Here is a 23,736-nt window from a genome sequence, read left to right as displayed (position 1 = left end):
TTCGTGGTTCAAGCTCCGGCTGAAGGAACTCATGCCTAGGTTATGTGCAAGCATCAGAACATTGCGTATCCACTTGCGCGAGAGGAATAACCACCGGGCTACGGAAGAGAACCAGCCAAAGGAAGCTGGAGGCTTGCGGTATGTGTGTGTGTGTATGTGTGTTAAGGCAACATGGCAGGCAACCTCAGGGCAGTATGCGCACACGAGGAGGAATGTGCTGCAAGAGAGAAGGAAACATGTTTCATCCAAGATGGAAATAATAACAAAGAACTGGTTTAACCACATGTCGTTTACAAAGGGCTAGGGCGTACCAGAAGACGGGGGGCCACGAGAGTACGCACATTGAAGTCGATTGTTTGAATCGATAGATATTGGCTACACACGGCCGGCTGTGTATGCGTGTGAGGGATGCCCATCATTTCCGTACTTCGTAGAGGGCGCGAACGCGGTTTGCGGGTGGTTGAACTTTCCCGCACGCAGCATAAGCAGCACCGGGAGATCATCATGGTCTGACGAGCGGGGGCCAGAGCCAACCAACAGGTACGGGACACATTATGCTTCAGCCGGTTTGCATCGGTGGTGACCGCGTTTGTCCAACACCGTTTGACGTATAATCGCGCACCAAACCGGCGAGAAACAGGGATGAATGTCCAACCAGGCATGAAAGAAGACTTCCCACAAGCGAACACAATCTGCTTTATCGATGTGGTCGATTCGATTGCGTCCGGTGATAGTTTCCGACAGCCCCGGCTGAGAGTCACCCTTGGAAAGCTGCAACCACCTAGAGGACGAACGATGATTCATACACCCCCGAACGACTTGTAACTTCAGCCCAGTGCAAGACAATTCTGCACACAGACAGATCTTTTGTCACATCTAAACGCACACAGACTTCTCATTCAAGTTCTCATCTTTGGCCAGACATTTAAAGGACGGTCTTATTTCCGCCGGGAGTACAAACACTCCACCAATGGATCTCCTCTGCCAGCCAATAGCCCATTGTAAAAACCAATATTATCACAACTGCCAAAAGTCTGTCGAGTGAACCGGCCACACAGTGAAGCGCAGATACACACCCAATCGACCCAATCGATGATTACGTTTCGGAAGGGCCCGCTCGAATGCGGCGAGCATCTCGGTGTAGGGCAACCGTGCCGTTGCATGTGCCTGACATTTATGCATGAAAATTGACTTGGAATCGGACCACACAAAGGCCATACACACATACCCAACATGGTTTGCCGACTGTCGAGAACTGAAACCAAACGAATAACATTTGCCACACATTGGCACGGGATATACCGAGTGATTTGCCGGCTGCTGCTGTCACGCCACATTCAATAAACCTACCAATGCGCGCGCCACGTCTATTAGCTGGAGAATATTACATTTCTCGCACGGTAAAAACGGAAAAACGGCAAGGGAAGAAACGGAATATGAAGGAACGATGCGCTGCCGATGGGCGGGTTTTTTTTCACGTGGCTTTTATTTTCTATCAGAAAAATTATTGATACAACCAAATTATGTAGCTTGATTGGGGTGCATTGTGCGTTAATACTGCGAACGCAAACGAATACGTTGTGATATCACAACAGGTAGGAAAATTCATTGACCGACAGTTTTCGGAAACGGCTATTTTGGCCGTGGAAGGAGTTTGTTTTTCTGTTCGTTCGGAAAATATTCCTCGTACGCAATGAATTATTTTTCGTTAAGCGAATATCACAAACAACATCCAATAAAACGCGAGGAGCGGAAAACTGCTATAAAGCTCGCAACGTACATCAAATTGGGTTTAATGAACAAAAAACACTGCTTATAAAACTAAAGATAGCTTTTCTCTGATAATATTTTCTAGTAATAATAACTATTACAATTTCAATTCTATTACAATTGCAGTTAATGAGTATGTATTGTATTGTAAGTATTGAAATTGCAAAAACAGAAGACAAACCGTTGGAGCAACGATCGCCTAAACTAAAGATCGACCATAACACATTTTTAAATTATTCTCAAAGTTAGATTTTAAATTTAAAACTTAAAAAGGTACCCAAACTAGAGCTATTGAAATAAGAATATTCTACTGAAAATATTCTAGAATATTAATCTGAATGTCTTCCATACGGCCCGATGCTCAATTCAGTCTTTTACTGCAAACAACTGGACAATCTAATCTGTTCCTTCAGAGGGCTGTAGTTTTGAAAACAGCAAGTCCTTCTGTTAGGTCCACTACTTTAATTCTATTAAAATGCAATTCCCAATTTACAAATTTACCCAAAAGGCAATATGCCCAATTTACAAATACGCTCAAGTGACGATTTATAAGAGCGCTTTCAGATGGGACAAACTTGACAGTTCGAGCGTTCGACGAACTTTACTCAAATGCTCAGTGTTCGCGAACTGGTTGTGTGTGAACGCTGCACGAACTCTACTTTGTTCCAATTTAAACTGAATCCAATACTTGATTTCTACATGGTCCAATAAATTCAAAAATTGACGGTTGCACATACAAAATTAAACAAAGAATATGATTTTTCGTTAATCTCTGCGCTAAATCTTTGTAAAAGAAAAGAAAATTTTATTTTTTTGTATGATTCTGCAAGAACAGCATTAAAAATTGTTATTTTTATTTATTATGATACATTTTAATTGTTTGATGGTGCATGGGCACTCTTTTGTGCTGGTTTTTTTTTTTTTTTTGGTTTTTACTTGTGCCTGAGTTGTATCTATGAACAATCATTTCCTCATTCTAATTCGGCAGATTTTGTGTGGTTTGTAGCAGATTCACATTTTTTACAAGCGCAATATTCTATTTGAAGTTACTTTTGTTTGTTCGATAGCTTCAACGGTTAATGTTTTGATTTCAAAAAAACTGTCAAGTTTGCGATCTTTCCATGGAGTTCGCGTCTATTTCACGAAAATGAGTTCGACGAACTGGCGAACTGTCAAGTTTGTCCCGCCTGAAAGCACAGTAAGAACCCTTCAGAATTGGCCAACAGAAGTGATGTTCCATCAGGAAAATACACACACGTATATTCGACGTGTCGATTTGTTTCTGTCTGACAGTTCAGTAACTTAGTACGCTTGGTTGCGATGGAGCATGGGTAAGTCATCAGTATCCTATGAAATTGAGGGAGCTGGTTCGTTCCTTGCGAAGAACTGAACGAATGGTACAGGTCGTTGGTTCTTTCGTCTCCCCTAAAATGTTTCTCTCATACTTTATCTCGAAACGATTAGCTCAACTTGTCGTTGCAGTTCGCCCACCAATAGCTCCTACATTCGACGTGTAGTTCGTTCACCTGCCATTTTCTGCCGGCTACGTTACATTGCGTTAAACTTGCGTTATTTGTCGTCCAATCAGCGTTACTTAGAGACTATTCGGGTACTGCAGTAGCGTAATGTAACGAACAAAGTTTGTATCTCTTTTTTATCGTCAGAACCACCTGGCCGAATCGACTTATTGTACCACGTAGCCGGATAGTCAGTCCTTGCTACGGGGGATTGGTCCGGAAGAGATTTTGGTCGGGTTCGTTCGTGTGAAGACCTGCTCCGCTATCATCATGCCACCAGGACGCCCCAAAGTTTGATGATATATTTAAAATAATTAATTTAACAGGCCAGGTTTAGTACTTCTGATACAGTTCTGGTTGGAATGCTTTATCAGATCATCATCATCAGATAAGAATGAATTCTAATTCTGGATGATTTCTGATAGAACTGTCAGGCCGTTTTGATAATGATCAAACATTAAAACCAAATGGTTTTGGTTTGACAATTCCAAAATTTAAAACATTTTAAATTAGTTCGGCTTAGTGTTATTCAATTGCAATTTGAAGTGATTTAATGTGAAGTAAGATAGCAAACTATAAAACCCCTTAAGCGCCTCTAACGCCTATTCTTTTTAGTCTGATTTCGCTAAAAATCTCATCGAACAAACAAACCTTCAAAACGCCATTAAATCATGCTTACCTGTGTGATAGTTGATAGCATTTGCATTCGTCCGATTTTGATATGCGATTGGAAGGGTTCCCGGCACGCAACGGAATCTCCGGCACCGAGTCCAGCCACATATGCACAGCCCACGATCAGGTAGCATATCGCCAGAAACACTATCGGGCGCTCCGGATACCGAAAGCGGGACGAGTCGATCAGGAACGTTAAAACCTGCGAAATATTTCAACAACAAAAAAATAAATGTGAGAAGAAAAAAACATACCACAGAACACAAACACACACACACAGACTCACACTCCTTCTTAGAACGCACCTACGCATCAGAATAAACATCGAAAAATATGAATGCGAAAACAGACGAGCAACAAATTAAAAAATTGCCTAACCGTCAGTTGAGCAGCCCGGCCGGAATCGTTCACTTTGCCGCGGCGGACTGCGATCTGGCGGTATTTTGTTTCAACCCAACGTACGGGCAACGGCGTGGTCTCCGCCCCGGACCAGACGTCATTATTTGGACGAAGCGCAGGCAAATGAGCGCACACGGGGCCTTCGCTGTTGAAGCGTGATGACGACGACGACGGCTACCGGTGCCGAATGCCGCGATGAAGGACTAAGCAAATTAAACCGCCCTTTTTTCCATCAATCACGATTCCGAACCGCATGCGGAACCCGACAGGCAATGGAAATTCACTCAACGCTCGCAAATTGTGCGATTCATCACCGTATCGGAGCCATCGACGACGACCGACTGACTGGGGAGGGTTTCACATGCCGCAAACGAACGATCGTATTCCTTTCGGGGGCTTTTTTTGTGTGTGTACCTCAGATACTTCCTTTTTTGGAGGACTCAACCTTAAAACAACCATCTCAATGGTTGGCCGCATTCGTACGCCTACCCATTCGGTTTTTGCCATTGATCACTTCATCGTGCGCTGATTGTGGTGCTCACGGTGTGCTCAGGTTACTAAGGATTTCTTTTGCCCAAAACCACATCCATTCCGTGGTCAGCCATTTTTTGTCCTCTCTCGGACACACTGTTACCGAGACACGATTCATATCACTCGATGTCGAAGCAACAACAACGCGGGGCGGCATTACTGTATTGCCCACCTATTGCCCGGCCAGCGCGGAAACGGAAGACGCGGTTTCGCATCCAACAACACCGCGATGAAATGTGCACACAGCTGCACCGATGCATTTTGCGATTTGTTTGAACAACTGCCATGATGAAAGCGAAGTAAACATTTCGTCGGCAGTCAGCGGTACACGCGGGAAAAGGCAAAAGGGATCGGAGAGAGCACTGAAGAACCCAAGTAACCTAACGATCAGTGGTTGTTTTTTTGTCGGACGAATGTAAATAAAATTCTTTACCAATAAAAAGCATCTCAAAACCTTTGCCGGCAACTCTTTCTTGCAGTTTCATTCTTGCCTTTAGCATAGGTAGGTGACACATCTTGCAAAATCGTTGGCAAGAATCACCAAACACAAATTGCACCCTCAACAAACGCTGGAAGCGCCGACATGCAAACAAAAAAAAACAAAACTCCAATGCATCCATGCAAATAAGCCACTTGCGGTACCGAAACGAATGCATTTTAACGTGAAAACAAACCAACAAAACAAACATGAAAAAAAACACACACAAACAGTTCAAACCAAATGTACAAATAAAAACAAACTGAGAAAATGCCTGCGAACTCCAAAGCTTCCGCGCAACGTCATTACACACGGGCGCGCGCTCGCATTTTCTCATTCGCAGTGGTTCGTGTCGTGCGGTATTCTTTCCGCACGAAATTCGTTTCCTTTGGCTTTGAGGGTGAAGAGCAAAAACATAATATAAAAAAAAACACACCACCCATTTCCCAGCACCGTGCGGGAAAGCAATAAATCTCCCGCATGCATTCCTTGTGCTGTCAGCGGCGGCAAAAGATTTCGCGGTGTTTTCGCAACACACAACGGAAAACAAAAAAAAAAACAAACCAGAATGCAAATGGGTAGCGACACAAAGCGAGAACTACCATGATTATACACCTGGAGTGTTGAGCATTGTAAAATGAGGATGAGAAGGGGGTGGAAAAACGAATAGAACCCTCTCATTGCTGTCACCTTAAATGACAATTCTCAGCCGGCTAAAGTTTGCCAATTTCGAACGATTGTAACACGCGCTGGTGGAATGAAAGGTGACTTTTATTTTCGGTCGGCAAAGGAAATGCTAATAGGTGTCTGACTTTTGTGTGCATGAATCATCCCTGGTGCTTGTTGAATACCGCAATCGAATTATTTCCACAACGATCGTTTTTTTCGCCCCCCAACAGCTTTGCATACATTTCGAACTACAGAAGAAATTCGCAACTATCATTTATCAGCCCAGACACCTCACTATTTGTGTAATAGATAAATCAAAAAACATTTTTGAAACATTCGATTAAGGCTTGGTTCATTTAGAAATTGGGCACTTTGCACAGCGGGTATCTTTTATACCATTAATCCAATTGAACAACTTTGTATGAATGAATCATAGGTTTCAATATACTATATTTAAAAAAAATATATGAAAAAAATTACACTTCGCTTTTACGAAGAAATTCTCGGACTTTTCTGTTGATACCGCCCATCAACCGTCACAAGGCTGTTTCAGTCACTGTCCTGGCCATTAAATTCCACCAATTCTCCATTTGTATTATGTCCTCAGTTAATGCACCATTTTTCTTTAGTTTTTGTTTCATTATTGCCCAATATATCGCTCTATTGGACGGAACTGGGGGCAATTTGGTGGATTCAGCGTTTTTGGTATAAATTTCACACCATTATCGTTGTACCATTGTAGCACATGTCCTTGCTATAATGGCAGCTTGCTAGATCAGGCCAAAACATTACTGACCCATGATGAGACCTAATAAATGGCAAAATACGTCTCTTCCAATACCGGCAAATTTATCGGCAAAAACAAATTTGAATCTCTTGGGGACGTTGCCGCGAGCATAAGCCTTGTAAAATGTAACACCCGGGATTTGTTTAAAATCGGCTTTCACGTAGGTTTCATCGTCCATCAAAATGCAACAATGCGGTTTGGGCAGCTCTTGATTGTACAGGGAACAAAATATCTTGGAGCACGGAAAACAAAATTGCGTGACATTTTCACAAAGCGAAGTGTTTACTATTGTCTGCAAAACGCGCTGTCAAAAGTTTCCACTTTTGTCCACGGGAGGGCGCCACTATAAATCAATCAAAGTGCCCATTTCTAAATGAACCAAGCCTTACTTGCTCGAAAACATTAAAAACCTTCTCTGAGTCGGATTTGCCGAACAGTAGAGCGGTCGGAGTTAAGATTTTTGGCCAAATCGTAGTCGGAGATGCTTGGGTTAGCCTTGATTTGCCGAATGACTCTCAATCGCAGTTCACGATTCACGGTTCCACTCCGTCGCTTAGTTTGCACCTTACGAACAATCGTCTGTGTCTCCTTGTACAACGTCTCCTGTTTAATCACTCGCGCAACAGTCGACTTAGGCAAATTTATCTATTTTGCCAGCTCCCGAGATGACACTGCTGGATTTGGCAGATAGTTGTGCACTATCAGTTTTCGCTTCTCCTCTTGCATGTCGAATATCTTGGAGCAGGGAAAACAAAATTGCGTGAAGTTTTCACAAAGCGAAATGTTTACTATTGTCTACAAAACGCGCTGTCAAAAGTTTCCATTTTTGTCCACGGGGGGCGCCACTAAAAATTAATCAAAATGCCCCATTTCTAAATGAACCAAGCCTTAGTATTTCTGAATTCTTTTCAATATCAATAATATTCATGATTGCATCAATAACTTTCAATGATTGTTTGTTTAATAAACTCATTTCGTGACGGGTTGAAGACATATTTCCTATAAGTTTAGTTGTTTGTTTAGTTATTTGAAGTAGATTAAATGATTTTAATTTACGCAAATTGGAATGTAAATTATTATTTTTAATAACTTAAAAGAGAAGAAGAAATATGCCGCATGGAGGACTTACTATACAACTGCGGGTAAATAAAGTTACAGAAAAGCCAGACCTTGGACGTCTTAAGGTTGAAGTACCACTAAAAGAAAAACATATCTAGAACAGTGCTTTGCATTTAGATGAACGTGACCACAAAACAAAATTTAGCTATATTAAATTGAGCGATGAAAGCACATTAGAACGAAGAACGCAACATACATCCGATGGTGAAAAAATATGACAATAATTCATCAACGTATTTCATCACACAGCTTTCCATCATCATCCAAAATAATCCCAAAAGGTAATGGAATTCGAACACAACCTTCCGACAAACAACTACCCACCCATCGTCCAATTTGTGATGATAGATGTTCCAAAAAAAAGTTCACTGTGTGATTCTTGAGCCGCTGCCAAAAACTCATCGAAAATCAGGTTGAAAGTGATTGAGTTGGCATTGCATTAATAGTGCACTCGATTTGGTTGCCTCAGCGAGCGTCAGATGCCACAATTTCATCCGAAAACTGCTCCAGAGCCAAGGATGTCGTGACCTGAATTTGCTCGATGGGTTTCCGGGGGGGAAGCAAACAAATATGACACAGATATGATTGAACGAGCCTGCTTCATAGCTCGGAGTGACATTGTCCATCACGAGTGAAACATTCCTGTTGTTGAAGCTAATGAAAGTAGAAAAGATATCCACGGTGGTTGCACGGATATTTCCACTAGAACTACCGGTCCAATCATTTTGACAAGAGCGCCTCATTCTACTAACATTAATTCTTGAGGTAAAACAGTTGTTTCTTAGTTAATTCTTCATGTTCACAAAACTTTTCTTTAGTACTGACTTTACGATATATTAAAACAGAATCAGGCCTAATCTTAATCTTAATCTTAATTTTAAGTTCGATTTAATTTTGTATGTTGAATCACCAGGCAGACATTATTTAATAAACTAAAGTAAATTAAAACAAAATCCAGGATTAAAAAGAGTCCATCCATCAAAAACGCTTGGTAGTTCTAGTGTTCGAAGGGCACTCCAACAATTTAACGAATATCCTGCTTTTAGTACCCACACGAAAGATTATTGCATTCGGCAGGCCCCTGTTGGTGTTGGATGAATCTCTCGTAGAATGCTGACAGCACCTGGCACCTTCATATTCACGACGTTCCACGCTGGGGCTTACACACAATGCTGTCGATCAGCGAATAACGAACTGCAAAAATAGAACTCTTTGGGATGAAATCCTCTTTGGCGATTCCATCTCTATACTTTATTGAACGGAAAATCAATACCATCCTTTCTTGACGATAAGCGCAAACAGTGCAGCTTAGAATATATTCAAACTCGCTATCTGATGGAATAAAAATCAATAGCGTTTCTTTCCTACTCACTGGGCACATTGAATTCTACGTTAAACAGGAAGGTGTGAAGCAGTTACTATGCAACCTTGCACCGTTTGTCCAGCAAACGTGACTTCCGGACCGAAAATAACAGTCGAGTCAATTCCATGCCCGAACCTCATCCGCTTTCGAAACGTGTTCAAGAGGATAACTATCACAAACTGCATGAAAAGTCACCACCCTGCACACACACCAGGGGGAGGGGGCATCAACATGGATGCCCGAATTGTGCCGGAGCTAGACATACATCTGATGCACCTGTGCCGGTGAACCGCAAATCTGTGAATAACCGGAAAAGGTGATTCTTTCGCTCTCAATTAGAAACCGAACCCCCCCGGCACTGATCCGGATGTTGTGGGAAATTACGCTTCACCCAAAAACGCGATGTGGATATACTTGCGGACCGTGCACGGTCCCCGTTTTATAGAATTATGCACCAACTACGCCAAATCACATCACACAAAGGATGATCGCATGACAACAGTTCACAAAACCAACGGAACTCACAGTGGAGTCAGAGAATTGTGAATGCGATACGGTTTGTGGGGTGCCATGCCCACGGATGGCGGATGTGAATTAATTTTCGCTAATTAGAAGTGTGGGCTTACTGAACCAAACTTAGTGTTGCGCATTAGGATGGCCGGGCTACCGGGGTTGATGTAGACGAGTTCCGGAGCAAGGAACGCCAGCGAGCTTGGAATGATTTCGACGCGATATTTTACTAGCTGCTTCACGTGAAATAGAGTTCGAATCGAGGGCGGAAACGAAGCAATATAATTTATTTGCATTTATTTCAATCAATTTGAAAGCACTAGAATTGGGATGAAATGAATTTCGGTTGAAAACCATCCAGTTCAAGCAAACCGAATAGAACCGAACCCGAGCCTCACTCGAAAACCATCGAAAACTGATCGGATGTATTTGGGCAGATTCATACAGAGCCCCGCTAGAAATTTAAACCTATTCCAATACAATATGCAATGTTGAGTAGGCAAACATGGGAAGACATACTACGGGCACGCAGGGTACGCAGTTCACCTTCTATTTCCAGCGCCGAACCGTACGACTTGTCGGCTAACAGCGACAGTGCGAAAGATAGCAGCAAAAACTTGTGCCAAAAAGCATCATTTTCATTCTATCTTTGCCGGGCAGTGGAAAACTTCAGTAATTATTAATTCGTGTTGGCACATCTCGTCCGGGAGTGAGAGTTCATCATTATTCCGACCATCAGCCGGTCGTGATGCTGCGTTTCCCTCCCCCGCACTTTTGTCAAATCTCTCCGCGCCGCAAACTCCAAGCCACGTCACGGATCGTTTCGCAAAACTCATATTCCTAGTAATTGTATTATACTCTACGCTATAAAACTCTTCATGAAGTTCATCATGAGCTCGCTCCTTCGGTCGGGTGCGGGGTGTTTTCCCTTCTACCAGCACTTACCGTGAACAAACAGCTCGCCACGCACACGGCAGCCCACGAACCGACCCAGTACTTCAGCACGGTACGCTCGCTTTCCGAGAAGAACATCGAGTTGCACGGTGCACCGCAATCCTTGGTAACCTGAAATAAAATCAAACGCAAGCGAAAAACAAACGGAAAACGTTAGTGCAAATACTGGTTATGAAAAAATAATTCCACTGCGTGGGATTTGCAATGTGAATGGTGTTAGAGAATTTCGGAGTGGAGAAATCATGTCGGAAGAACCCCTTGCGTCCCGAGGACACACATCGAAATATATAGCGCGTGTGGTAAATGCTGGCTGATCTGACGTTAAGCTTCCATTAATCCCAAGCTTCAGGGGTAAAGCTCTTTGATCAACTATGCGATTGGGACAGTGGCATTAACTAGTGATGTACACCACAATGATTCAGAACGAATCAATTGAATGAATGATTCAAATCTTTCTAGGAAGTGAGTCAATTCAAATCTCAAATCTCTCTCTCCATTTATAACTCTTTTGAGATTTAACTCATTTGCAAATAATGAAATCATTCAAAACAATTAAGAGTTATGAGTGAGTGAGTTAAAGCGTTAAATCTTTATTCTAACTCTTTAACTCGGATTTAAACGCTTGAAATGAATGGAATTGTCCATCTCTGAAGCATAAATCTGTAAATTGGATAGGAATCAATTCAAATCTAAAATCACTCTCTCCATTTATAACTCTTTTGAGATTTAACTCTTTTGCAGATAACTAAATCATTCAGAACAATTAACACTTCAACTCACAGTCTGAATCCCGTTCGTTTACTTTGAATTGTCTGTATGAGTGAGTTAAAGAGTTAGATCTTTATTGTAACTCTTTAACTTGGATTTAAACGCTTGAAATGAATGGAATTGTCCATTTCTGAGGCATAAATCTGTAAATTGGATAGGAATCAATTCAAATCTCAAATCACTCTCTCCATTTATAACTCTTTTTAGATTTAACTCTTTTGCAGATAACTAAATCATTCAGAACAATTAAGAGTTAACTCTTCTCGACGAACTTCAACTCACAGTCTGAATCCCGTTCGTTTACTTTAAATTGTCTTTATGAGTGAGTTAAAGAGTTAAATCTTTATTCTAACTCTTTAACTCGGATTTAAACGCTTGAAATGAATGGAATTGTCCATCTCTGAAGCATAAATCTGTGAATTGGATAGGAAATGTCAGATGAGTTAATCTAACTCACCCAACCCTTAGAGCAACCCGTCATCCAAACATTTTTGGTGCGCTGGTGAGTGTAAGTACATCAACAGCATACGCAGGTTCGTTAGCGAGTGGCGATTTCAAACTGCGCATTGATCTCAATACCATTTTGTACGTGCGCCCAGTAGAGCTGCACAAATCCCTTGTACCCTTTCTAATCGAGCGACCCATAAATCTTCTTCGAGTTGCAAATGGTAACTTTACACTGGGCCAAAGACCGTGCACCGCAGACGTCGGATACATGATGGACTAATCTTTTTCCGGTTCGTTCACTGCCGCGCGCTGCATGCCGGGTCGTCGTGGTACCGATTCATCGACAACACGACACCGTATCGAAGTGGATCAGCAGTTATACGATGCGAATGCAAGTAAATCGGTAACATGGCGATGAAATTGAACCAGATAACCGTACAGAGTGCGTGAGCAACTATTGGACCAAACTCCGGGCGTCCCCTAGGCGTCACATGCCCTGTCACATGGGACATGTGTGTGTAAGTGTGTGTCCAAGAAATGGGCCTCGTTTACGTTTCATCAGCGTTTTGATTTATTGCTATTTGCATGCAGTGCGGAATCGAGTGCAGGGCGCACAAATCGGCATATGCACGTTTATACCACCCCGGGGACAGGACAAACCAGTCCCATCCAGGTGCACAGCATGATGGGACCGCCTTCGTCCGTAGCTTACCCTCACAAGTCACATGTCTCCTAAAGCAGGTCATCAAAGAACCGGTCCTGACCCGTATCCAGTGCCGGGGATACCGCGGGGGAAAAAATAAGGCGTCCGCGAAAAGCAAAAAAGGACGTATTTATTACACATTACAAACGCTTAACGACCAAACCACACACACACTCGCCGACTACTCCCGCCGACACAGAAGACACACCGAGGGGAAAGTAATACTATTCGTAGCGCGCGGACTTACGGGGCAGTTTTCGGTGCTCGAGACGATGAAACGATCTCGTTTCACATCGACATCTCGTTTTGCTGCCCCGTGCAATCCCCAGCATTATTACACGGCTCGTGATGTGCCGCCGTCTTCTAACGGGGTCAGGGTGTCGGACCAATCGGGACCCGTTGCTCTTTGCTACGTCATGCGATTACTCGCCTGGGCCCCGATCATCGGATGTGTACATTCATCATCGTAAAGTTTTCGATCTTCTTTTGCCTCCCCCCCTGGGCCGTCTGACTCGCTTCACGCATCTTCGATTAATATTAGGCATCGCAGCCAAACCGGCCAAATGTTAAAGGTTTCATCCCAACTGCTCGGCAGGATACATCTTCCACCATAAAACGGTTGTCATCACGTAGCAAATGACCCGCGGTACACCCGCAACCGAGCCTTTGAATAATCTGCATCCGAGCGTGCTGACCCAGTTCTCTTGCCTTTTGGTCCACACGGACACGAAACTTATTTTCGGGGCGTATTTCAATTTCTGCAAAAGATCACCACCATCGAAATCTTTTCGACGACCCAAGCCGGTACAGCAGTGCCGGCTGCTATCGGCAAAGTGGAAGTCAGCCTCAGATAAAACCTACTTTGCTATGCTTCAGCATCGTTAAGCCTTCACGAGTCGACGAATCGATCAATCAGCATGTTCGGGATCGGCACACGTTTATTGATGGAGCGTGATGAGAAAAAAGCTAATTAGCTCAGGGCAGATTCAAACCATCGAGATTGGCATTTTTCGTGAATGAAGTGAAAGCACGGCCGTAGTCTGGCTGAAATTTGTAAAGCGTCTTCAAGGAGTGCTGGATGGGGGCGTTGTAATCTTAAAAGGCGTACGGCGAGATGGTTAATATCTTTATTACACTCCGGACCTGCGACAAGTGGAGCCCTGTTAATTACGCTGCAAATAGCGCAATTATGGGTCTTACTAACGTGCCCTCTAGCACTCTCGAAACCTCGGCACTCTGTGCAACACCACCAGGTACCTACATGGGGAATCAAAATGTTGCATTCCAAGAGCACTCCCAAAACCAGCAACAAATCGCAATGTGCCACGTTTTCACCACGCATACATTCACACCACAAGTGGAAGCTGTAGACGATCGACGGTGTCGAATGCAAATAGGCACTCTCCCATCCCAAAACGTCCTCCTCCTGCAATGAATGTGCTCTCGATGGATTGATCATCGTTTTGGTTGTTTTTGTTTTTTGTTCGATGCCACAGCACGCTCGAACGCTAAACATTTTCCAATCGACTGCACAACGAGACTGGATAATTTGTAATTGTTTTCCAATCCGCTAATAGCTTTTCCGTGAATCGTTTACCGATTATGCAAGCTGCGAAACTCCGTGCAGCCTTTACTCAGGACAACCAAACAAAAAATCGCTGCCGAAGGTTTTTGCACGACGCTACACGGCCGGGGTAGAAATGCTAATCGAATGGAAGCATTCGGTCGTACCGTTCGTACCCGCGTCGATGGTGCGATCGGATGAAATCAGATTGATGGAATTTCGGTGCCGTTGTTGCACTTGCAGTCCGGCTAGTGTTGGGACGTTCGACGAGTAAAATGCACCTCCCTGCCTCGATGGTCCGATGCATCTCTTCCGGGCAAGGTTTTATTGAGTTCATGGAGCGAACACGTTTGCATTTTCAGTTTCATGCAGTTTCAAACCGTCAGTCAGGAGTATGGAAATAAGTGGAGTTTAATAAGTTTCGGCAGAACAATCGATCGAGTGGGTCGGTGCGAGGGAATCTCATCCAAGCCCAAGCAATGGCGATGCAAGAGTTCTCTTAAAATTAATGATAGCAAATGCAATATTGTGCTCGTTAAATCCAATCATCCGATCGAAACGTATCTTCTCTAAGCCATACACACTCATTCATGCTCAGCAATGCACCAATGTAGTATATTTGGAAGTACAACAGTAATTTAAATCATGTTTTTATTTCTTCAAGAACGACCTGGTCGTATTGCTAAATTTAAATCATTTTACAAAACAACAAATAACGATAAAAAATTAGAGTTGCTTAACATATGTAGATAATGATTATGTTTTGTTTTTAAATAAATAACAAAAGGAAAATTGTAACTATTTTACAAGTAGCACACGATTTGCAACACATTTACGCACAATTTGCAAAACAAAAGCTAAATTTTAGCATCCAACAAATGTAATAATAAATCGTCAATATGTTCATGTAAAATACAAAACAATAATGTTACAAAAAACAACAATACATTCCAAAATATCAAAATACATTACAAATTTAAAAGTTCCGTACCGCACTTAGGATAAAATATTTGTTTGCGGTTTTAATACGGAATTCCCAACAATAAAACTATTTTTACTTAATTAGCTTTAACTGCTTTTTTATACTTCTATCGATAAGTAATGTGCTACGTTATAAAACATAATTATTTTCCACGATTTTCTCTCACGCTGTTAACATAATTCATACACGTGTTCGTGGTAGTATTGGCCAATTCAAAAGAAAAATAATCGAAAAAAAATGTCTGATGTGTTACATACTTTTTGATAATTTTTGCAAATTGCAAATTCGAAATGAGTAGTACGTTGTTTTTCTCGGATATATAATGCAGATTGCTATTGCCAGAGTGACTTGTTTCTGTAATAACCAATTTTTGATAACCCTTTCGTGGAAGTTTTCTCTTTTTATTAGTAGCGTTTTCATCATTATCATTATCATAATCGTTATCCCAAGCAACAGATGCAACATTGTCGATGTATAAACACGTTGAATTCCTGCATTTGCAAATAGCCCGTCATTTTAAACCCGCAGGAAACTGATTGACGGCTAGGCGCGCCGAACATTATTAACATCCAGCTTGGTACGATTTTTAAAGGAATACATCAATTGATAATCAAAACCATCTGTATCTACAAAATCTGCCATTTGGTACATACCACATTGTCCCAATTTATGTCAAAGCAGCTGCCGTCGCCGTATATCAAATAATTGGAAAGTAAAGCAGATCTTGACACATGTTTCGTTATCTGTCATTCATCTCTAACTTTATCTGCGCTCCAGAACTTTTGATCGCTGTCAGGAACTTTTTTCGCTGTGTTTACATTTGGTGCCATTCAACCTGATTCAATGTTTACCGTTGAAATTTAATTACTCTTTCACCATCCACAGCATCCCCAATTTATATCTTCCTCCGTCTTCTGCTGCGCAGTCCCTGCGGAAGCCTAGTTCTACCTTTCCAAGCGGGTGCTCTCTAGCTTTTGTGCTGCCAACCGCTTACTGTCCGCAAAAATCTTTTCATAAAAAAATTCTCCCTCCAAATCCCTCCCAAACCTAACGGTGGTCCCACCGTTGGAAAAACAATATCAAAGTACCACTTTGATAGCGGTGCCTGTGTTGTGGTGTTGCTTGTGGCGGTAGAGCACTTCGATACACGAAGCATTCCAATGCCCACGTTCATGGCTTTGGTCTCATGGCCATTCTTCTGGACCCCTGAAGAAACCAACCCATTGCAGAGACCAGCGGTCCACGGCGGTGCGAGAAGGTGCCGAGTGAGTGAGATAAGATTTTCGGCGTAATAATTTCGGCAAACTCATCACAAAAACTTCCCCATTGATTCTAAATGAACTGTAAGTGTGTGTGGGGGGGGGGGGGGAGGGGGAGGAAGAGGGGGTGGGGGGATGGTTCTTTCTTTGTGCGAAAGTTGCTTCAAACTGTCGTCTTTGGGTTGTGACCCACCCGGTTCGATAGGCTCGCCCGAGCGCTCACACCGGAGAGGCCTACCGGAAGCGACAGCGAACAACGGCGTTGTTTTCTTCCCTCCCACGGCAAACCACCCGAAACAATGCCGGGTGTGTGTGTGTGTGTGTGTCTTTCCGGCGAGTATAAATATTTTCAAATTAAAAGTCCCACCCACCCCAAAAGGGAGGGGTGGTTGCACTGGTGGAGTTTCCCCAAAAATAAGGCGTCCGTTCTTTTATTCTCCCACAATCTCGAACACCGGGCCGGATCTCCCTTGTTTGCAAATGAACAGCGAAAGAACGCTGCCAGGAACAGTCAAAAGCAGCCGCGTGCGGCTAAGTAATAAATTTCACAAACCATCATTCGCCAGAATTTTTCACCTCCCAACATCCCACCCACCCAGCCAGCCAGATATGGCCAAGTGCCGAGCGAAGAGTCTCCACAGTGCAGAAGCGAATTCATCTTTTCAAAAACACGCTTCAAATTGACTTCAACAGCCGCAAAGAACGAAAAATCTGTTCCATTCAGGCGGGGTGGTGGTTTTCACTTTTGTCGACGGTGGGTTTTCTTTAGAAAGAAGCAACATAATACTATTGATAGCGGAAGTAGCAGATTTTCTTCAAGGAAGCTCACAATTCACACAATAAAATAGCAGTAACTCACATCCTTTAATTCGTGATCTTCGTCATGAAATGCTTATTTTTAAACGCATTGTATCTGACTATTACAAAAGCTGGCTTCACGGTTTAGGGTTTCTGTGCTTCTTCTGAAACAACCATCACAGCCATCAATTGTTATATGAACTGTCAAGCCCAGTGGCGGGTTTAACGGTAAGCAAACTAAGCAATTGCGGGGGGCCTCGAGCTGACGGGGGCCCCGAGCTGACGGGGGCCCCAAGCTGAGACAGGCCGAGAGTTGAGGATTTACCTTTTTCAGGAAGTGGGTTAAGCAAAAATTGGAGTAAGCAAGCTACGGGTATGCAGGTAAAATCCAAGATAATTTTATAAGACAAAGTCTACTGATCTACTGTTCTAAGAATGCCCCGATCTTGGGCTAGAACATTCTTCGGTAGGAGGCGAACACAGCAAATGTGTGTACAATTGTTCGAGCCAAGAACCCTTCAGTTCATTGCAGGTGAAGAATTAAAAATTTACTTACATTTCATGAAAGATAAGGACACAATTCAAAATTCAGAACTGAACATTCAGGAAATGCATAAAATAACAAGACAAATGTCACGCACTTTCCTAAACATTGCGATATTATTGAAAATTTTCTTAACCATCCCAATGTCAGCGCTTCAGCGGAAAGATCGTTCTCCACTTTAAAACGTATTAAATCATATTTGAAGAATACACTAGGAGCAAAAAAGCTAAACAATTACGCACTTTTGCATGTAGAGCAGGATTTATTAAATCAACTAGATACAGAGAAAATTATTCAGGAATTCGCCATTAGCAAAGTCAGGCGCAAAAATATTTAGCTCATACTTATAGAAAAGAATAATATTTGAAACATAATTAAATACAGTTGCAAATGCAATCCAAAAAGACTAGAATTAATTTTTTTTCTTTTCCTTTAAACGCAAATTTAAACTTAAAAAAAATAAAATCAATAAGTGTAACCAAAATGGAATATTTGAATTAAATTAAAGAAAAAAATGAACTACAGGTATTTTCCACCTTTTGCAAATAAAACGTAAGATATATTTAATAAGAAAAGCATTTTTATTAGGGGCCCTAAAACTATTGTTGCTCAGGGCCTCCGCACTCCTAAATACGCCACTGGTCAAGCCATATTATTGTTGAAAGCATTGTTAGCATAAGTCATGTTATAACAGACATATCTCATATACATGCAGAATCTCAATACTAAATTTTTTATAAAAAATAAATAAAAATAAATAATAGAATAGAAATAAAAAAAGATAAATCCAAAACATAGCGGCCAGAACTGAAGCATTATTGGTCAACCTCATCATTCCATTTATTGAATATTCTTCAATTGTGAAAAACCAAACTCATGGCCAGAATTAGTCTTTGAAACCCAGATGTCCAATTATTTCCTTGATATCAAAGACATAATAATGATACGGAACAATGTGATAATTGCAACAGATACGATTTGTAGCTCAATCAACACTTCACTCTCGGCCAAATTAGGTTTTTCGTCAGCTGGTTTTCTTTCTCTTCAATTAAATCCATAATCCAATCTTAACCTCTCCAGTAAAACAAGCTTACCATATTAATCACATTAAAATTGTCGTTCATTTCATCGGGGATAAGGGCGAAGCATGCAATGGGAGTTGCCGAAAACAAAAAACAGTGCTCCCTAAACTAACATTTCCTCCCTAACAGTCACACCATCAGCAGAGAAGCGTAATAAAACCAACCACAAAGTGCCACCGATCAGATTCAGGCGTCCAACAAGTCAGCCCGCATGCTCCAAAACACGTACCGGTAATTAAAGGAAATTAGCTCCACGCAAGCGAAAGTGGGCAAAAATTCTACATCCATATACTAGAATGTATAAGGGGGGGCCAGTGTGTTCTAGTGCTCTGGGGAAGAAGGCAAAAGGCAGAAGAAGATGGGACGGGAAATGCGCCCTCTTCAACCACCGTTAGTGGAACCGTTTTTTGCCGATGGTTTCCCTGGCCCCCACTCTACGAACTTCTTTAAGAAGCCAATTAATATTCACTCAATATCGCCATCATCAACAATGCCAGGGAACACACACAACTGGTAATCGAGATGCAAGCATTAGTTCAAGAGGAAGCTGAGTTGGACACTCGGGAGAAGAAGAGGAAAAAAAACAAATGTTTTGAAGAGCCGTTTTCAAAATGCATACGTGCGTTCCACGTGCGATTCCCGGTTAATTCTCTTTTTTCTTGTGTTGCTCAACTCTTCTAATGGAAAAGTAACTGGACTGCCGCTTACTACCCACCAAGTGACGATGCACATTCACCCCAACTGTGTCAGTAATACGAAATGGACCAAATCCGGCTCTAAACGCAATTTATCCGAGAAAAAAACAGCGCTACATTTCCACCGCAAGCTTTTGCAAATGCGTTTCAATTTGCCACGCCCTCTGCGGCTTTTCTTGGACTAGGGCAACCCATCCCATCCCCAAAACCCATTTACCTTGAGAAACGAACCCCGAACCCGAGCCCGGCCCTCAATACCGGCCACCGGGAGTCTCGATTCGGGCGTAGAATTAACTCGACCAATTTTCCTTCCCACAGGTGAAAAAAGACTTTATCTTCCCCGGCTACTATCCCCACCGAAACGCCCACGACGCACGGGCGCTGAGTGGCTGAGTGACAGGCCATGATCGAACCGCAAAACCAGACGCATGATGGAACAAAGCAACCAAATAATGCCCAGTCCAAATACCGGCAGCGAAACTGTGGCTGCAGTTGGGGGGTGGGAGTCCCCCGAACATGGCGAAAAAAAGGGCAAAAAATCGATACTCAATCTCGTTTAAATAGGCCCTCAGATAATGAGATGCAGAGGCCAGGCAAAAAGTGAAACAACGAGCCACGGCACACCATCACAGAGCCGCGCGAGAGGAGATCGTAGTAACAAACAAACAAAATAAAAAACCAGCCTCGACCGGCCCGAGCGCCACGGTGCGACCCAAGAAGTGGCATACACTTAGGAGCAGATTATTTGCATATAGATAGACACATGAGTGTACGCCTCGATCGTTGTGGGCCACGCCGGGACGAGGGATTCCCCCCCCCCCCCTCCCTTTTCTTGTCATTTCATTTACCACCACAGCACCGTCTTGAGATCCCGGTCAATCGTTCACTTAAAATATTTTTCCATTTGCGTCGCGAGCGTCGCCAGCTCTCGCCCTTATGCAAACTTCAATCTTTTTCAATCTTCAATCTTCTAGCGCGTGTGTCACCGCTCAGGTTTTGCCCTTCGTTTGGGCACGCTCTGTCGGGACACTCGATGCGGGTTCCCGCCACAAAAAGGATGACTAGTACTGCTGGCCCCGGTCAAGCGTGTGAAGAATGTTGATCGATCATCGCAAGGAGAAGGACGACCCTGTCGTCCACCGGCTGCCGGCACTCACAAACGAGAAGTCTAACCGTACGAAGTGACAGCATTCAACACCGCTCACCAATATCGTTATGTTAATGAAATTTGCGCAAACATGAGTGTGTCCCCCCTCCCTGCCGATGAGCCTCTGATGCATATGGAACAGTTGTTAAGAACCCGCACAGATTCCTATACGGAACATAAAAAAAATCGTGCGGACGAACTGAGCTACTGGGGGTCTTTTGCACAATTTTCACCAAATGCCACTGCAGTACGGATTCCACCATTTTTAACCACAAGCGGTATCACCGGCTCCGGTCCAATCAAGCGAGTAACGAAACCTCACTCAGCCGAAATAAAAATTCAAACCACTTCCAAACGGTCGCGACAGTAGCGTGATTGCCAAGACTAGACTAGCCTTCGGAGACTAGACACGACAATCCTAACCCTCCAAATGTGCACCACGTACACAGCCGAGAATGGAACTGTCCACGCATGGTAACGCTGTGTGCGCCTAACGTGGACAACACTAGGGTACTATTTGGAGCACCAAAGCCATGGGTGCGATGAGATATCCATAACGGAGGGAAGTTTTTCAATTGGGAGTCTCCGGGGTAAAGCTGACACGCTTACTTTGTGGCGTGGACAGGTAAAATCACCTACAATGATGAAACACATCCATCTTACCGAATAAAGGACTCATGTTTCATTTTTCCTACCAAAACGAGCTCGCTCAGTGATGTTGGTTGGTCTACTAATTTCACTTATGGCAAAGAAACGGATGATTTATCTGATCACCAAACAAGGTATTGCCGTTAAATCGTTGGTTTGAGATAAGTCGAACGATAAAACTGATTGAAGTAGACGTTACAAAGGGGCTTGAACTCGCAGAACTACTTCTCAGATATTTAACTTCAATTCTTATATTGGAAGTTTCAGTATTTTGCCGTTTCGGCAAAACAAAAGAGATAAAGATACAAGTCTTTTTTGACTGGCTGAACTTCTTGGTCGTCGTTATTGACATCATCTTGATGAGTTCGAATAACTCAGGCAGTATCATAGAAACGTTAAAAATTATAATAAATTGTTAAAAAAGGAGACACTCCAGTTATGGTCCAGGTTCTCCACATAAAATAGTAGGTAATCATTCGCGACGAATGTGAAGGAATATTATCTGGTCTAGCTTCTCCAGAAATAGACAGTTGATCACCATTGTAATTAGCTCCTAATACTCTTCCGGTAGTAGTGCGCACAAAGCAAATACGTCAGCTGATATAAATATAAGCAGCATCGATATCATCTTAGCTTCTGAGTAATATCCTAGTTGGTAATCTTGGTGTGAAGTTGAAATAGGTTTACCGTATTTTAACGTAATTATCCCCGTCATCACTATCTTCATAAATTGCATGATCAAGATTGTTACTGATTTCGCATTTTTGAAAGGATTTGACGACAATTGTTGACTATGCAGTAATGATCCATTGTCAGATCGTTGGAATGGTGGTTTTTTCTTATTCTTCCTGAAGGAGTCAGATTCGAATCAGCCCCTTTTATCCACTTATTCAATTCTTCTCTTAAAAAACCCTTAAACGGTTTGTTGGGTTTGACGTATAGTGGTTGCAGCTGACTGGTTATACCTCCAAGAATGACTTCCACAAATATTTTGTTTTGAGGACAATTTGATTAACTTCTGCTGGTAGATGACCTCCAAATGCATCCAGTACTAGCATTACTGATATTTCATAAGAGCTCCAGGTCTCTTGTTCCAAACATTTTTAATCCACAGATTCATCCTTGTCTTATCAATCCATCCTTTTCTTGAACATAACGATCGTTAATCCATAAAGATAGAACGGAACAGTTACTACCCTTGTATAATGACCCCCTTTATTGGACTTTGGTCATTTTTGACCTAAAAGGAGGTCGTTATACACGCTAAAATGCGGTAATTCGTGAAAATTCGAGAGTGAACCCCTGCAATATATTACATTAAGTCCATATGAAAGTTTCCTGCATCGGAAAAGAGAATTCCTTCAACATGTTAAATTCTGAAGACAGTTCTGATATTTGACCTTCTAATGTGCGTAACAGATGCTCCTCAAAATTTAAATTTTATCAAAGAATCCCCATAACCTTATTAAAACATTTTAATACATGATTCGATAGTAATCTTAGACATTGCTTCACTATAAGTAACATTTCTTCAATTAAAACCTTAAAAAACAACGAAGATTCCTGAAGTCAGCGTAGAACGATCATCGCCCGCGAACGCGACGAAGCGAGAAAAAGAAAAATGACCCACGAAAAGGTCAAACAACCGAGCCACCATCAACGTGGAGCGTGGAAAAAGCTGATTGAAAACACTCCTTCAAACAAGCTAAACGATGTGGTTTACAAAACTACCACTAAACCGTTTTTTTTTTCTTGCTCTTGTGCGTCCGAACCGATTGTGAACATTTATCATCAACCGAAACACATTCCCTTCATCAAACTGTTGTGTACGGTGGTCTCGGCCGGGCCATCGCGAAACCCCACGACCTCATAACTTTTCCGACAAATAGTTTCGTCCGGCAACAAACCGCTCATTATCGGTCGTTTTGAACTGTCTTAGCGACCGATTCACGAACAACGACTGCTACACGATCTATCAGGATGGGGTCGTTTTCATGTTTTGTTGTATTTTTTTTTTGTTTTGCTGCTCTTGCTAGACGCATTCACTACTTTTGTTTTACCTCCACAAGTGCACCGAAGCATTGAGCAACGCTTTCAATGAGAACGTCCCATCTAATGGCTCTTGTAAATGCCCTGTGTATCTGTTTCCTGGCAGTGTTTGCCTCCCACCGTAAGCGAGAAAATAGAAAAAAGCACGACCCAAATTTCAACTGCTCCGAAGGCGATACGAAACTAATTCCCTCCAGCGTGCTCATGGGCCGATCCGGCAAGAAGGTTGCATCCTCCCCACACCGTACTTATCGCATTAACCGATTAGTGCTGGGTGTCGT

The 23,736-nt window shown here is 42.6% G+C and overlaps 1 protein-coding gene across 1 annotated transcript in view; it reads right to left on the bottom strand.

Annotated features, from left to right (window-relative positions):
• LOC128309920 (frizzled) overlaps positions 1–23,736 on the bottom strand; it is a 246,551-nt gene that overhangs the window by 184,712 nt on the left and 38,103 nt on the right. Inside the window, exons 2-3 of the mRNA XM_053046429.1 lie at positions 10,761–10,880; positions 3,967–4,161 (exon numbers count right to left, since the gene is read on the bottom strand). Of these exons, the coding sequence (XP_052902389.1) occupies positions 3,967–4,161; positions 10,761–10,880 (315 nt within the window). The remainder of the gene's footprint in view (positions 1–3,966; positions 4,162–10,760; positions 10,881–23,736) is intronic.

Source organism: Anopheles moucheti, chromosome 2 (assembly GCF_943734755.1).
Source record: "Anopheles moucheti chromosome 2, idAnoMoucSN_F20_07, whole genome shotgun sequence".
NCBI lineage: Eukaryota > Metazoa > Arthropoda > Insecta > Diptera > Culicidae > Anopheles > Anopheles moucheti.
This window is presented reverse-complemented; position numbering and strand designations above follow the sequence as displayed.